Here is a 17,684-nt window from a genome sequence, read left to right as displayed (position 1 = left end):
CAAGTATCAGAAAAAAGCCATGGCACATATACAAGAATCAGAAAAGGATAAAAGAAAACAGGGATATAAGATTAATTAAACCATCCACAGCAGAGGAAGAAAATCCAAGCTGCAAAAATTATACCTTTCAGTTGGTGTATGAGTACAACTAAAAGGTAAAAAGAATAAAAACAGATGGAAAAAAAAAAAAAGCAAGAAGGGATATTTAGTACCAGAACATATAAAAAGGTATATTTATTTAGAGCAGTTCTACGATCCACTTAGAAGGGCCGACAAAGTAATGATTTTGGTTCGCTAAGAGTGTGTTTGGATTAGAAGATGAAAATAAAAGAATTTTTTTGAATTGAAGTACAATCTAAAAAGTGTGGATCCCCTGTGAAAAGTACACAATTTCTCTCCTATTTCTTCCTTCCCACTCTAAACCAAACACAACCTAAAAAGAAACGATACAAGAGACCACTATCCGCCCTAACTGAAGGCAAGCCCTCAAGATATTTACAGGTGGAAAACTGACCTAGAAAGTAGAAACTACTGAAATGAGCAAACAGGTGCTCTCCAAAGCAAGGTTTCTAAGATACATTGATAAACAAGATCAGGTTCAGAGTCTATATACATAATCAGGTGCTCACTTAACGCCCAAGTCTCCCAAAGCTCGCAATTTAGATGAAGACCACTGGCTCCTCAAATTACCCGAAGATAAAACATCGAGTATACAAACTAAATGGCATCAGAACATTTAATTGCGAAGCACCACATACTTGGTTAAAAAGGAACGATGCAGTGAAAAAACCAGGCAAGAAGAATTAAATGCTCTCAAAGATACAGGATTATAAAACTCAAATGCTCTCAATGCTCTCAGTGGAGAACGGACATAAAACTCACAGGGCAACTGCAATAGCACTTATTCCTATATCATTAAATATAAAATAAAAAAATTGCTTTATGAAAAAATTCTCCCCCCTCCTCTGTATTACATCAGCACAATACAGTATATATTTTGAAATATCCTCCTCTCGGGCACCTACATGTTACAAACAACAGTTGAATTTACAAAACTAAAAACTTACAGGCATCTGTGGGTCATTAGATTCTAAGATTACAAATTATGGTACTGCCATGATGATTGCTTGTAGCCATCCCACCCCCCATCGGGTTCCTTCCTTTTAAGAACATCACTGCTTAAGTGAAACATCCTTGCTTGCTCTTCAAGTTGGGCCTGTGAACTAGCAACAGAAAGTTGCCGTGGTACAAGAGGTGAGCTCTCATCTCTCCCCTCTAAGTCTGAACCAGGTCCAGCATTAAGATCTAAACCCTGCCTTGCCCTTTTCCTACTGTTCTCAGCACCACTACTATTGCTACCATCTGGGAAACTAACAACGTAAGGCCTGGGGTAATGGGCTGAAACATTACCAACAGAACCTATAAGCTGTGAATTTACTACAGGGAAGCAAAGCCTCCCTCCTGAAGTTGTATCTACATAAGGAGTTGATCCACCAGAAAATGATGCTGATGGAAGAGGAAAGCTGGAATTGAAAGGGAAGACAGGATACTGAAATGGTGCAGATTGATATGGCACTGCGGGAGAAGATGACAAAACTGCCCCCCTATAAATATCAGGTCCAAATGGGTTGCTGCCAGTTGCAGGACCCAACACCCTTTCTGACACATTAGGGGCAACAATTGAAAATGGCTTATCACCTCTATCAGACATAATTGAAGATATTGTTACGGCTGAATAGGTGTTCCCAGTGGAAGGAAACCATGAAGAGACGTTGCCTACTTCTGCATTACTCATCCTAAGTCCAGAAATAGGAGGTTGAGATGGTACACTATTCCTGGCAGATCGTGTGGACATCAAATGTTCAGTGGTGACTTCATCAACTATAGGTCCATCATTCAGATCAAAATCCCTAAGGACACTCATCTTTCCATTTGGAGGACCACTGGCGGCTGATTTAAACTGCGTAAGTGGTACATCCATTTTATGACTACTGCTTAAGGTGCAATTGCCCACGTCAGAAGCTCCATCCACTAGGTTCAAGTCAAGACCTAGTCCTCCTGAACAACGAACATGTGAGGCCATTGATTTATTTGGATCATGCCCATCATCTGAACGAGTTACACAATCAGTCTGACGAGCACAGTTCTGAGAAGAAAGATCATCAAGTATTATTTCATCGGAAACATTCAAGTCAAAATCCAATGGTACCCGACTCTGCTTTCTAGCTTCATCATTAGGAATAGGGGTAGTAGACATATCAAGAGGAATTTCCATAACTTTCCTGGGCTCAGCCGGCCGAAATGCACTAGTAGCAGCGGATCCCTTCCAACCAAGCTCCTTTTTACTTTTCAATAAATCTTCATGTGGCACAAAGGGGCCCTTTGCTGCAGCAGCAGCAGCCACTGTGATCGAGAGAATACCAAAAGACATGGATGAAGCAGAAAATGGAACAGGACTGACCAATCTTGCAGCAGGTGTAGACCCAGGTATCTCACTACATTTCCCGTCATCTGCATTGAGCCTTTCATTTAAATCAAATTCAACTTTTGTGTCCACTTCTGAGACACCAGCAACAGATGCAGAAGAGGCATCTCCAGTGGTAGAGGTGCATTCCTCTGCTTCCTCTGATTCCATGGCAGCCAATTTTGAATCCCTTTGACCTGAATGCTGATCCATTTCTCGTGAAGGAAAGCTAGGTAAATCTGTGTGCAGTATCTGTCCTGCTCCTGCATCTTGGTCACAAACCTCTTTTGTACCTGAATTCTCTTCCACATATTCAGCATCAAGACCAGTTGCACCTGAACATAAACCTCTGTTCTCGGGCACCATAATAGCATCATTTTCAGACTCATTTTTTTGCTTCAAAGACTGCTTAGCATGATCCTGAGCAGCCATATCATCATTTTTTTCAGATTCCCTTTCATTTAGGTATTCAGGAACCTTATCAACAATGTAACCAGATGATTGGAGCGCATTCTCATCTGTCGCTTTTACAGAGTCAGAGGGCACACAAGTGGCAGGAGACTTGCCAGCTGTCTCTTTGTCACAGCTTAGTCCTTCAGAAGCATGGTTATCACACTTGACATCAACTTCTTCACAGGTGTGTGACAATTTTTCAATTGCCTCTGTTTCACCTTCTCTTGCAACAACATTGACCTCATCAACATTATTGACAGCATCCACTCTCACAACAACCTTCTTTTCCTTTACCAGTTTGCTAGAGTCAATATCTCTGACTTCTTGGAAGGTGCTTTCAGGAATGCCAGCAGATGTACCAGATGATTTTACAATTAATTTTCCTTTGCTTTCTAAACTAGTTTCAGTAACCTGTAAATCCATACTAGATGGATTGTGTTCTCCTGTAGCTTTCCCTTCAAATGCCCGAATATCATCATCTGTCCCAAAATCACCAGATCTAGAATCCTGCTTCATATGTTCAGCATTAGAGTAGCACTTATCCTGAACAAGATACTCTTCAGAGGACTTGACTACTGCAGCATTACCTGCATATGACTGTTCAATTGTAGTGGTGTTTTTTTTAGGGGATCCAGCTGGCATTCCCGATTCAGATTTTGAGATCTCTCCAGCAGCCACACGAGCAAGAAGATTCATTCCAACATCATCAGCTTCAGTGTACTTAACACCTTCAATAAGAGCATTGATGGAGCTGTATGAAGCATCCTGCAAATTCCTGGCTTTACTCTCACTCCCAGGTGATGAAGAAGTTGTCTTAGATACATCTGATACTTTCTTACAATCCTCACCAGTCCTACACTGTTCATCAGTAATGGCTGCTGGTGATCCATCACCCTCATCAGAACCAGTCAATACATCTTTGAAATCGTTACTCTGCCACGATTCTGTATTAATGTCTGCACCAATATTAGCTCGATAAAAATCACTCTTTTCCTTTGAGCAGCGATCAAACTGATCATGCTTCTCTGAAAGAGCAGGAGATGAAGCTCGACTGTTCATGATTGAAGGATCATCAGAAGAACCTGCCGTGGCACTTTGTGCAGGACTTCGACCTCGGTTTGGGATCTTAACAATCAGCTTCGGAGTATGCCCCTCAAGAAGAGTTCCATCATTTGCTTTTTCCCTTAATCCAGATTGAGATATTTTCTCTGAAATTAAATTCTTGTGTGAGGAATTTCTGCTCGATCCAGTTTCCCTTTGCCTTCTAGATGGAGTTGAACCCGGAAATCCATTCATAGATCTTCGGTGCCGTGAAGAGCCTCCTGATACCTTATTCACACTCATTGCAGTAGAGCTCCTGGCATCCTCCTTTCCTGAGAAACCCCCAGCTTTGGCATGGTCACTTGAATAAGATTGACTGTTATGAGATGGACTAGAACTGCTACTTTTCTCATCCCTTGCATTTGCCACAGGAAGATCAGATGAACCACTAACAGCTGCAGCATGGGGCTGTCCATCTTTCAAGTTTGCGGTTGCGGGTGCAGGTGAAGGCACTGATTTCGTAGACCCTGGAGATGCAGATGTAGATCTTGTAGTATTCTCTCCTGGGGCAATCTTCGGAGAGGCAGTTTTGGATGCAGAAAGCTGTGTAACTGAGCTCTTCATGGCAACATCAGCTGACCCACTTGAATGTTTATTCCCACCTTGAGCAACTTCAGAAAGTCGTTGTCTGGCTGGCCAGGGGACAGTCTGAACTGAACAAGACCTAGCATCATTTATAATCATTTCAGCTTCAACACGTTTTTTCCATGTGTCAACTAAACCCCTGGCTTTCTTCTGAATTTCCAAGTTTTTATGAGTTCGCAAATGATTCACAGATTTACCAATGTTACAAGCTTGTAGAGCCTGAAGGTTTACTGGAAGCTTATCTAGTGCTCGGAGTAATACAAAAAGAAAGTCATCAACAGATTTATCACCATCCCTAGACCCAATACCCTCACCAAGCTTCCCTTTATGTGCCTCTTGGAGCCATTCATCAAATACAGGCAAACCCTTTAGTTGCACAAACCGACTAAGGCAATCAAATTTCTCGGTTGCTGCAATTACAGCTGCAAGCATTGACCGGCTAGCTAAATCAATCTTTTTCTCATTTCCATCAGGAACCATCAGCTGCACTAATTTCTCAACCCCTTCAGGATCAATAAGACCCCCCTTTTCTGTTACTTTGGCAATCTCTGTCTTCAAAATGCTATCCGCCTTAAAATTACCAGAATCCCCATCATCATTTTTGGTTGAACGGTCTCGCTTTACAGATTCTTGCCCTTGATCTACCCTCTCCCTTTTCCTACCCTTAACATGAGAAGAAAAGGAAGAAACACTGTTTTGGACACTATCTGAACCAGATTTTAACTGTGATGTTGATGTTGGACTGCTCACTGGCTTAGGAGATCGACCGCCTGGCTGCATTTCTACACAAGTCCTATGTACTAGCTTATCTACTTCTTCTTGACAATCCTGGGATGTTGTGGACAACAAAAACGGGGGGAAAGGTAAGCACCAAAATTAGAGAATCAAAGAGACATACACAACAACATAAGACATTATAAACTTACATCAATATAATCTTGATCACTTAGCCAACATAAACACCTGTTCAGAACATCATAAACCCTCCTGCATATAAATGAAGAAATCCCTGATTGAAGCTCGACACCTTTTGGAAGAAACACAACTTTACAAGGATGAAGCAGTGACGTAGCAGGAATCTCCTCCTAGTGAAAAGAGTAGAAAATTTTGTTTGGAGCACTCTCCAACAGCAAATCCTTGACAAGTCTTACTTCAATGGGTCGTTAAAGCCAATTAACACTTCACTTCCACTTATTCTCTTTACCAACTGTCACACGATGACTTATTCCAATGAAAGGTGGGCGGTCTTTAGGTGGTTTGAAGAGAGCACAGTCACCAGCAATAATTTTGCGACCATCCTATGATTTGAAAAGAAATAAAATCTTCAGCAAGCCATTAATGATTTTAACAATATATTTAAAGACCACATTTAAGTTCTCTGCCATTTCTTATAATTAAATTTGAAAAGCTCAAATTTCCTTCAACGATAGATTATCGTTATGAAAAAAAGCATTTTCAACAAGTATTAAACAGTTTAGCCCTCTTAAATCAATCATCCATCATAAGTAGACATTTTTCTTTGGACATACATAAATAGAAGTTTACTAAAAGAACAAGAAATCCACTTTATCCCTCTGAAAGCATATTATCTATCATAAGTACATGTTTTTCTTTTGACATGTAATAAAAAAAAGTTTGCCAAAGAAGAAAAAATCATAACTAAGAAAGAGAAAACCAATACTTAGATTTAGAGAATTATTAAAAAAGAAAAAAAGACAAGAATTTGAACTCTCCAGCATTGTCAAAAGTCGGAACTCGGAAGAGAGTGATAAATGTTTTTTTTTAACTCAATCGTTCATACTATCCACTTAATGAAGCACTAAAAAAGTAAAATATAGCAAAATAAACAACCACAGGAAAGAAATCAAGTTTATAATTCCAGGTAGATTTTCTTCTTAATTATCAAAGCCTACCATAAGTAACAAGAATTTATTTTAATGCAGATAGAGATTACAGAACAACGCAACCAAAATAGCAACCCAACCTCAAAACCATAGTAAAAACAAGTCAGAAAAAAATCATTTATACAACCTTATTAGTTGGAGAATGGAATAGTAATATGGTGTGAAATTTCTAAAAGTAATCTTAACTCGATGAGCATTCAACCAGGTGATTTAACACTCCCAGAGAGAAAAATCTCTCAAAACTACACATCCTACCGGCATAGTTCAATCTATGGCAACACAAGAATAAATTCGAAGGATTCATTTCCCCCATTGACACAAATCACCTCAATAAATCAAGCTCAATTCCAAAAATTGTTCCATAAAAACAAAAGAGCATGGAGGAATACCTTATAAAACCAATCAACTGAAGACTTCAACGAAGAAGAAGAAGAAGAAGAAGAAGAAGAAGAAGAAGAAGAAAAATCAACGGTTACACTAGAGTGGGCACGCGTGGGGGATTTCCACATGTGCCGAGTCCTCCTTTTCCTCTCCACACCTCGATCCCACCTTCAAACCCAACGACTACCATCAATTCCCCAACCACGAACCTCAAAACGCACCGTTTCGACCTCCGCGAAACCCTAGATCTGCATCCGAAAACCCTAACGCGAAAACATCCTCCGCCAAAAATAGCAACAATTAAAATTCGGAAGCTCTATCAGGGCCCGAAATCGAACGCGAATCGGAACGCGGCGATGAAAAGCGAAATTTCTTAGCCGCCTTACGATCTTGCGAGAAGGGAAATGCGTGCGATGCGAAGAGGTTTTTTGGAGAGAGAGAGGGGGGGGGGGGTGCGCTACTTGGGTTGAGTAGGACGGGCAGGATCGGGCAGTGCGGGCAGGGAGAATGATAACGTCACAGGGAGGTGAGGCGAATATGAGTGGAGATTGGTCCGTGTGGTGTTGGGAATCGCATAATGCGTGGCCCCTTTTGACTTTTGATTTGTAGTTGGAGTTGCTCTCTATAATATCTCTCTGATTTCTGAACTCATTATTAATCTGTCTCTGACACTCACACACTCCACTTCGCTTCTTTCTTTGTTTCTTTCTTTCTTCTCATTATTATTTTAATTCTAGTAATTGCCATGTTCTCGCCACCTCAATGCCAATTAATTACTTAATTTACTTTTATTCCTAAAAATGTTGAATTATAAAATATTTTTATATTATAGTTCAATCATAAATTATTATTAATATAATTTTTTAAAATATTTAGTATAAAAATTAATAAAATTATATATAAAATGAATTATAATTAGATTACAGTATAATTATAGTGACGGTCAGTACTTTTTTTCTGAATTTTTTGTTATTCAAAATAATTATTTTAAGTTATATAAGGAGAATTATTATTTCATGTAAACACTTCACATGATGGCATATGATGGATAAGTTAAGGTTGTCCTCTATTGTTCGAACACCTATTGCGGCAAGTAATAAAATCGACGTTTCTGCGGTTCCAGGTAATCAAGCAGAAAATTTCATCATACTACTGCTTTCAAACTGCTGCTGCTAAATTTAATTCTTATTTATTTTGGAGTTTATAAAAATACATATATTTAAAATCAATTTTATTGATATTAATTTTATCAAAATCAAAACTAAACACTGTTGGATTAGTGTGAGGTGAAGTCCCATATCGAGTCGAAGTGGAAAGGTTGAACACCATATAAGTGAGGAGAAGATCCATAAACCTGAGCCTTAAGGTCTTGGGTTAGAGTGTGGTGTCAGGCTTTCTTGGTGGCTCGTGGTTCACAGGTGTACCCTTCGAATCTCCCCAACAAGGCCATGGCTATATTCGTGGATGATAAAGACTTCCGCTCGAGGGGAGACTACCATATAAATGAGGAGAAGACCCATAAACCTGAGTCTTAAGGTTTTACCCCTCGAATCTTCCCCAACAAACACTACGTAATATAATGACAGGGTTAATTTTACTTAACATAAATCATTTCTCATTATTATATAACATTAGAGGTTATCCAACAAAAATAAATACAATATTACGACTTTATTTAAGTCAGAAAAACTTATGCTTAGACTTAAAGAAAACATGAAAAATGTTTTTTATTTATTTCACTGTAAAAAAACAATTTATATGAGTTTGACCATATGTTTCTTAATTAAATGTATTAGATGAAAAATGGAATGTTTTAACATATTAAAATATATTTAGGTTAAATATATTTTACATCTCAATAAATATAATGATTTTTGCTTTTAACTCTCATAAAATATTTGTTTGACTTAAATATTTTTTAGTTTCTATAGTATAATATATTTTTGTTGTAAAAAAAGTATATTAATTTTTTTGTTTTTGTCATTTATAACTTTTGTTTATTTTTTTCCATCTTGTGCCATTGTTAGGTTAGTTATGTGTCCAATAGAGTCGCTTAATGGTGGGAAATTTAGATAATATGAGCTTAATTATTGTGTTAGTCCTTGAATTAGTAAGATATACTGTTTTTATGTGAAATTTAATTTTTTACTTAATTCTTGATTTTTTTTTATAAATTGTTCATTTTAGTCCCTTGCATAATAAAATGATACTTTTGGTGATTTTTAATATTTTATGACGATTTTAAAATACAAATTTTTTAGCTGCTAAAAAATACAATTTAAATTATAGCAGCTAAAAATTACATAAAAGACCAATTATTACGTGAGGGGCTACAAATAACAATCTGTTAATCTAAAAAAAACTTTTATATTTTAGGGACTAACCCCTACCCCATGAATTAAAACAATAATTAACCCAATAATATATATGAGATAATAGATTCTAACCTCTGATAATTATAAAAAAAAAATCCATTTGACATGTCACACCGAGTAACATATGTTGCTAATGTGAAATATATTGTAGTCGTGGTTGTCAAATAATTTGTTGATGCGGCATGCTGAATAGGTTACTAATGTGACATTTTGTCACACTTAATATATTATAGAAACTAAATATATATTTAAGTTTACTGTGTTTCTAATTTCCAAAGAATGAAAAATTTAGAGAAAGTAACATGGGATTAGGGTCAATGTACATTCTTCAAAGACACAGAATGGGGAAGAACGAAAGATTTAGAGAAAGTAACATAAAAAGTTGACAAGAAGTTCTTTTTGCAACACAAAATCTCACTTTTTTTTTCGTATGGTTTGGTTATTTAAATAATCATAATTAATAAATAAATAAATAACTAGATTATAATTGGTTATAATAATTATAACTAATTTTGTATAACTAGTTATAATTTGGTATAATTGATTATTATTTTTAAAATCAATTATATAATTTTTATACAATAAGTTATATATCCGATTATGAATCATTAAAAATAAGTTATTTAAATAACTATTTTTATAAAATTGATTATAGTTTTATAACTATAATTATTTTTTAAATAAAATAAGTTATTTGAAATAATCATTTCTATAAAACTGTTTATAGTTTTATGAATATTTTTATATATTTGGTTATTATATACCTAATTATTGTTAGTCATGGATATTTTTTCTAAAACTGATTTTTTTTTAGCAGTACTATTCCCATTTCATGCCTGGATCCTGCAATTCCAAAGTTGCTCATAAAAAACGTAAAAGCACACACTTCTTCCACAGTGTCATCGTTTCAAGATATTCCACCGCTTCTTTTGTCTCGGGTTATGGCACTTGCAGTTCCTTCAAGGGTTAGGTTCTTTTTAGTAATTAGTGGGTGTGAGAATAAACCTAATATGGGGAAGGGGGAATAAAGAAGAGACATTAAAGCCAGCCCCAAGGGAAGTATAAATTACAAAAGGGAAAAAAAAAAACAAAAGAAGGCATATTAAAAAGGGAGGTAAGAATAACCACGACCTAATTTTCAATCTTAGTTGTAACAAAGGTAATTATTTAACCCACCTCATTATTTGCTTTGGTGTACTTTAAATATATTATGGATTCATCATTTTGTAATATAATTTTGTATTAGTATTGAACCTGTAATGCACTTAAGATGCAGTAAAATAAATAATAAGGGGCATTAAATAATATCCTGTAACAAATGATAAATGGGTCTTTCCCAAGTCCACATAGTAAATGCAAGTAGGCCTGGACTCAAGGAAATTTTAATCTACACCCCACATATTTGATAAGTACACTTGTTCCTACTCTACATTTATTATTGTCAATTATACCATTTTATTTGTTAGAACACGGTTTTAGAAAATACTTTATGGAAAAACATATCTTAATTCCATTAATTCATTTTCAAAACTATGTTTGAACATTCATACCCTTTTAAACCTATTTGTACGCCCCCATTTTGTTACTGTTTAAATCCTATTTTTTAGATTTACTTTTATTATAACTCTAATTTTGAACTTCCATCTTCATCCATATTCATTACTCTTTAAATTTGTTTATGTAATATCATGATTTTCATCAAATTTATTCATGATATTGTGCATTTTCCTCCGCATAGCGTGCATTTTAAGGTACGTCCAATCCATGATTGATTTTATCTATTATACAAGGTACATGATATTTTTTTACACAATGAAATAAGAGTAATAATGATCACAAATCAAAGCTGCGACACACCATAAGATGTCTCCTCAGGACTATCAATTTCTCAATATCTAGTGTTAAAATAACTATGCATCCAAGAATTAGCAATTAACAATTATAGTAACTCCTGAAGGAAGACATGTTCAATATTTGGTATTCAATTTTTTTATGACCATCTAAAAGTAACTTTTGAAACTATGTTTTTACAAATAAAAGAGTATCATTGACAAGAAAAAATATATAAAGAGTAGGAAGTAGTGTACTTAACTAACATGGAAGATGTAAATAGCAGGTTCCTGGACTCAAATGAGACATCTTATCCTCAAAAACAGGGCTTGTTAATCCAAATTGTCACTGGACAAAAAATTTTGTGTCTTGTTTTCAAAAAAAGAAAAAGTAAGTACATATGGCCGTCATTTGTGGGAAATGGAGTTGCTAGCATCACAATGTCCTTTCCTGCTTCGAGTGGCGCCAATTTATTTTTGAAGTGGGAAATGGATTTTGAGAAATCAGAAATACCGATTGAAAAAACAACTTGGCTCTAAATTTAAAGATAGTTCTTATATATATATATATATATATTGAAAAATAGACATTTTGTGTGACTTGTGTCTTAATTGATTTTTTTTAGTTAAATGAATTGTAATAACTATCATGTTAAAAATTGATTAGACAGTAATTACTTGTAAGTAATTTTTAAAAATAGTTAAAAGTTAAATTAGGAACAACAGATGTATACACCAAATAAAATAATTACCTTTATTAATAGTTATATATATATATATATATATAACTTCTGAAAAAGTAAATATAACTTATTTTGGAATTTTATTTAAAATCAATTAAGTTTTCAATTTTATAATATAATGATTCTATTTAAAAAAAAACTTTCATAATTATAAAAAAAATTATTTTTACAAATAATCTGATATCATTGTATTGTATCCTAGTCCTAGAACAAAAGAAATTCTCTAGAGAAAAAGTTGTCAACTCCCAAAGCTCCCAACACTTGTAAATTGGCGTAATGTTGCATGGAAAACAAAATGGCATGCGAATATATATTAAAATTTAATAGTGATTTGTTCGTGTGACGTGAATGAGTTGCTGCTAATGACACATGGAGTCGTGATATACTTTTCTTGTAATATTAAATATTGCAATTATGCAACTTAGACATGTACCTTTTAAGGCAAGGACTAAATTCATTTTCCTATACACAGGACACTGCCAAATCGTGTATTACGTCAACAAAATCATGAATGAATTATTAATGCTTTTAAATAATGAGTGACGGAAGGTGGAGCTATATAATTGAGGCGTAAATATGTTTCAACAAAACTCTCACTTTTGCTGGAAAAAAAAAACCCCACTTTTTAACGGAGGGTAAAGCTACACATTTGAGGTGTATCTTCTAAAGCTTTCACTTTTTGTAAACAATTCAATTAAATGTGTAAATAATAATTTTGTAGTGTGTAAAAAAGAATTGATTATGAGATTTATTAAAGTAATTTAAAAAGAAATTATTTTCATAAACCACTTTAAAACTTATTAGAATAAGTTAAAAATTCTATAAGAATTAAACATTGTTTTCATAAGATTAAAAACTATTTTTTTATGAATTCTTCTAATTGTCCTTATAAAGTAGATATTTCCATGTCACAATCTTAAACGATTTCCAAAAATGAATAGAAGAAGTATCTTTTTATTAATCCTTTAAATATTTTGTAAAGTAAATATCGTATGAAAAATAATATCTTTAATAAAGTAAAAATGTAAAATGTGTTTATTTTTGTTTAAAAAGTAAACATTTGTATTGAAATGTTATATGCTTGTTTCAAAGTAAATTCAATGAATAAAAGTAAAATAAAAGAATCATGATTCTTTGATAAAATTATTTTTGTCTCAAAAATAATTTTATCACAATAAAAATCAAACATGCACTGAATATAAAAACCATAAAAATATTGTTAATAATTTAGAATGATGAAATATAATGTGTTTAAGACTTGAAGTTTTCCCTCAGCACATGGGGAGCAAGAAAAAATAGAGATAGATCACTATCTCATGTTTCCAAGACCGATAAGACAGAGAGGTTTCGTGATCTTGCATGGGAAAGACCGAGGAAGGCTCAGTGTTTATATGAACATCCCTTGTGAGACTGATAGCAACATCCACCTTAGTGTCCCTTGTCCTTTTTCTCTTGGCCCATCACCAACTTTATTTTTTGTTTCCCACACCAATATTCTTAATCATGCTTTTGGAAGGGTGTTAATACTTTGATTGAGATTTGGCAATTAATTCCTTCTGCTTTATCATATTAATACCTACTTTTGTGGTTATCCGATAAATATAATAATCCACCTATATGACTTTTGATATGGATTCAAGTGCAAGAGAAAAGAAAGGTGATGTTTAATTATTATTATTATTATTTACAAATCCTAATAGAAAAGGACAACTAGAGGTTTACTTGAATTCCAAGCTTCAACTATAATTTTTTTTTCCTCCTTTCTTCTCCCAAACAGAGACAAGTTTTAGACCAATAATTTGTCCAACTGATTTTTCAATGACATAAACAAAATAAGCATGTGGGTTAAGAAATTAAAACTATATACACATACAGGGGAATAGCACACTGATAGTTCCTCGAAGATGTGAAATATTGAATCTTCCATTTCGTTTGAATTAGCATTTTGTATTAAAAAAACTAAGTCCCGTTTTAAATTAGTATTTCAGAATGGACATTTAGAGTTCCAATTCTAAGGGCAAATAAGGTCATAAACTATTTTTTTCTCTCGCTGAATATGTGTTTGTTTGACAGATATGATAACAAGATAATATTATCAAGGGATTCCAAACCCTTAAAGTTCATTGTGATTTCTTTTTAGGTGACCTCAAATTTTGACCGAGATAATTTACACAAAAAATAATAAATTTTCATCAGGATATTTCATTCACATTATAAAGACAGATAGTTTAATTAAATTTAAGTAATGTCCCAAAAAAATGTCTAAACATTTTACTTGTCACATTATCAAATGTTATGTTAAATTATGTAACTTAATCGGGATCAACTTTGGCCATTAATCTTGGGTAAGGCTATAGATATCTAAGGACTTCCTACATCCCACGCTAAGATGGAGTTGCTAGCTAATTAATTAGAAACAACTTAAGTATTTTTACTCAGCCAAAAATCTCATCTGATCATTACAACTTTAAAATCTTTGCAGATATTCCTACCTCATTCGCCATGTTCAACCCCGTTAAGTCATCATAAAAGGGACACTTCACCAAATGAATTACCCTAATTCAAGTGTCCTAATGCCATTCGTACCACCAATTTAGGCCTATAATGTGGGTCACTTAGGATCAATTAGGAACTGCTTAAATTCTCCTTGGCGCTCCTTTATCATAATTACGACATTGACCAGTTTAGCTAGATTTCTAGCAATAAACAAATTGAAAGGCTCAGATTCGTATTATGTCACAATTTTAGCTTGATAAAATCAATTAGCTGAATAACTTTTTTGTTTTTCTAATGAATAACCAGAATCTGTTCCAGTTCGATTATTCGCACCTTCGCCATTTTGGGATAAGGATGCAAGCACCACCAATGTAAAAAAAAAGAAAAAAATGTACGATGCTAATATACATTTTCTCTACACGTGGACTTTATTCCTCTTCTTTTTAAGAAAAAATTTGTCCATGGTATTTTTATGGTACTTTCTGGTAGATTAAAAAGAAAATACATATTTTAGGACAAATAATTTTGATTTGCGATTTTGTTTTTGAAAAACTTAGCAAAAAAAATAGAAATGATGTCAACTAAAAACATGAAATATATAATGAAGGTAATAAATACTCCATACCTTATTAGGAAACAATACACTCCTACCATCAACTTATAGGTATACATGTCAAATAATTGAATTATGTAAGTTTATTAATTAATTTTAATTTTGAAATGATGGTAACAAAACGTACCTAGCTCGGTCAGGTTCAACATGGAAAGATTCAGTCTGTGAATTTTCTTTCTAGAGTGAAGACGAGGGACTTTTGAAGAGTGACTTCAGTTGATTCTCTTTCCACACTCGAAGTTCATGATCACGAGCATAGATAATGAAGAACCCACAATGAACTAAAAATATGTCACTCACTTTCTGACTTGATCATACATGAAAAAGGTACCTTCACGCACGTCACTCCTGACTCCACATTGCCACGCCTTTCCTTAACTCAACTCTCGCGACAACATCCAAATCCACAACTAACCAGAAACAAAAAGAAAAATTGTTTACAGGTTGTTATTAAGAAATTTAAAATTCTCATAAATCTTAAATTTTAAGAATTTTAAATATTTTAATTGAAATTTTTTTATTTTTAAAATTTTGTGTTTAGATAAAAAAATTAAAATTATAAGGGTAAAAAAAAATAAAGACAAAGAAAAAAGAAAATATAGTTGGTGTGCTTACAAGGAGAAGAAGACTAATGCGACATAGGAAATTGTAGGGGAATTGAGACACGATGGTATATTTCACCACACTCGATCACAACATTCAATCAACGGTACAAGATATGACTCATGCTGTCTGCGTCAGCAAATACCTCAGTCGCGTGATGGATAGTGATGATTGCTCCCTGACTAGCAAGTGTAATTCTATGTATCCCCATACGTCCACACTTGATCAATGTTTCACAAGCTCATACGCTATTAGAAGAGAATTATCGGCGTGGGGGAAGAGTCGCAAGTTCGAAAACGAGATGTTGAAAACTTTTTAGGTGGAAAAGAGGATAAAAGTTATAAAGGAAATACACAAACATTTTAGAAGATTCTTCTATCAAAAAGAGAATTTCAATTTCTCACTTTTTAGAAAGAAATTGAAATTTCACATTTTTAGTTGTTTAGAATTTTGTTTTAAAATTCTAAAAATTTGAATTTCATAAAAAAATATTCAAACAATGAATTTTAGATTACAGAAACTTAAATTTTCTTATAAATTACTTTTATTAGTTAAAATTCTCCATCCAAATACACTTTTATTGTGTAACACCTTTTTCTTGTTTTGCAAATTTAGACCAAGGGGTAGTTGAAATATTTTCATTAGGATTGTCTGTTGTTTCATAAATGAAAAAAAAAATTGTATTAAAAACACAAAAAGTATCCAATATTTATTATAAGCACTGTTTCTTATAATTAATATTATTTATCTAAAATCGAACTCCGAATTAGTTATACTTTTTTTTCTTGTGAACTTGAGGTTAAAAAATATATATATATACTCCTGGATTTTCACTTACGTGCAAGATACCTTGTACAGTAACAAAATTTCGTGCTAGTGCGCTATTGCAGAGCAGGAGCTTAACTTTGATGGTTTCGGTGTTACTACGTTGCTATTTGGAAGATAGTGTTTGGCTCTTACTTTCTTTATGTCTTTTGACTTTTGGTGCGGCTTGATGAGATTTACCTAAATAAATTCAACAGAAAACAATCAAAATGTTTAAAATAAAAAATTTACAACTGTTAGTCTGTTAGAATTACTTTTTACTGAACAATACTATAAAGAGTAAACTACATTAATACTTGAGATTTCTTAAAATTACATTTTTTTCTATTTTTTTTAACATTTATTGAGACATCTCTAATATCAGAGGTTTGTGTAATGTACAAGCAAGTGTTGGTGTTAATTTTTTTAAAAAAATTAAGGAGGATTAGTGTACGATTGGATAAAAAAAAAGAGGGTTTGTAAAATTTTATAAAACTTTTGGGATGATTAATATAATTTATTCTGTTATTAATCTATTAACAGTGAATCATTTAATATTTCATTTTATTTTTAATTTAATTAAATTTCATAGTTAAATGATTTAAAGAAATTTTATAAAATCAATTTAATAATAAAAATGTATACTACATCCTAAAAAATATTATTAACATATAATCATGTTATTATGAATTAAAACCTAAAAGTAACATTTTAATTAATTGGGCAAAGGATTTTTTGCTTAACAAGAAGCATAGGGATGAAATTGTTAGCATTAAAATGTCTAAATATCAGTCCAAGTATAAAGTAATTAAAGTTCAAGCTTTAGATCCACAATAAAAAATTCATTTTCTATTAATATTTATGAAACAAAAAGACCTCATATATAGGCAAGAAAAGCCACATGTATTGAAAAAAAAAGTTTAATATATAACTCTCATTTAAAGTAATAAAATTTCTTTTAGAAATTACTTTAGTTCTTAGTCAGTATTAAACCGATCTGAAATGTCTATTCATACTCTTATCATTTTACTATGATTTAACTTCGGATTCTATGTATTAAGACAGTTGAATTTCAAATTCTCAAAGTTTTCTCAATTCAGGTTTGTCTTGACAAGGCCCCTGGCATTACTCAATTTGTTTCAAAACCTTAGCCTTGTCATTAAAGCTTTCAAGATCTCTAATGTTGTTTCTTTGAGACTTAAAAATAGACGGCTCAATTGTATAAATATCACTCACTATATATCTTTTTCTCTTTTTCATATTTATCGTGAATGTAATTTTTGTGCATATAGACTTGCTTCTCAACCATAGTTGTACACTTGATTTAATTTGA

The 17,684-nt window shown here is 33.2% G+C and overlaps 1 protein-coding gene across 1 annotated transcript; it reads right to left on the bottom strand.

Moving 5' to 3' along the window:
• Positions 1-319: 319 nt before the first annotated feature.
• Positions 320-7,337, bottom strand: LOC114411938. The gene is made up of 3 exons (XM_028375687.1): positions 6,897-7,337; positions 5,530-5,901; positions 320-5,431 (listed from the first exon to the last, which is right to left on the bottom strand). Exon 3 carries the CDS (start codon positions 5,381-5,383, stop codon positions 1,097-1,099), a length of 4,287 nt encoding a protein of 1,428 aa, XP_028231488.1. The 5' UTR covers positions 5,384-5,431; positions 5,530-5,901; positions 6,897-7,337; the 3' UTR covers positions 320-1,096.
• Positions 7,338-17,684: the final 10,347 nt, after the last annotated feature.

Source organism: Glycine soja, chromosome 5 (genome assembly GCF_004193775.1).
Source record: "Glycine soja cultivar W05 chromosome 5, ASM419377v2, whole genome shotgun sequence".
Taxonomy (NCBI): domain Eukaryota; kingdom Viridiplantae; phylum Streptophyta; class Magnoliopsida; order Fabales; family Fabaceae; genus Glycine; species Glycine soja.
This window is presented reverse-complemented; position numbering and strand designations above follow the sequence as displayed.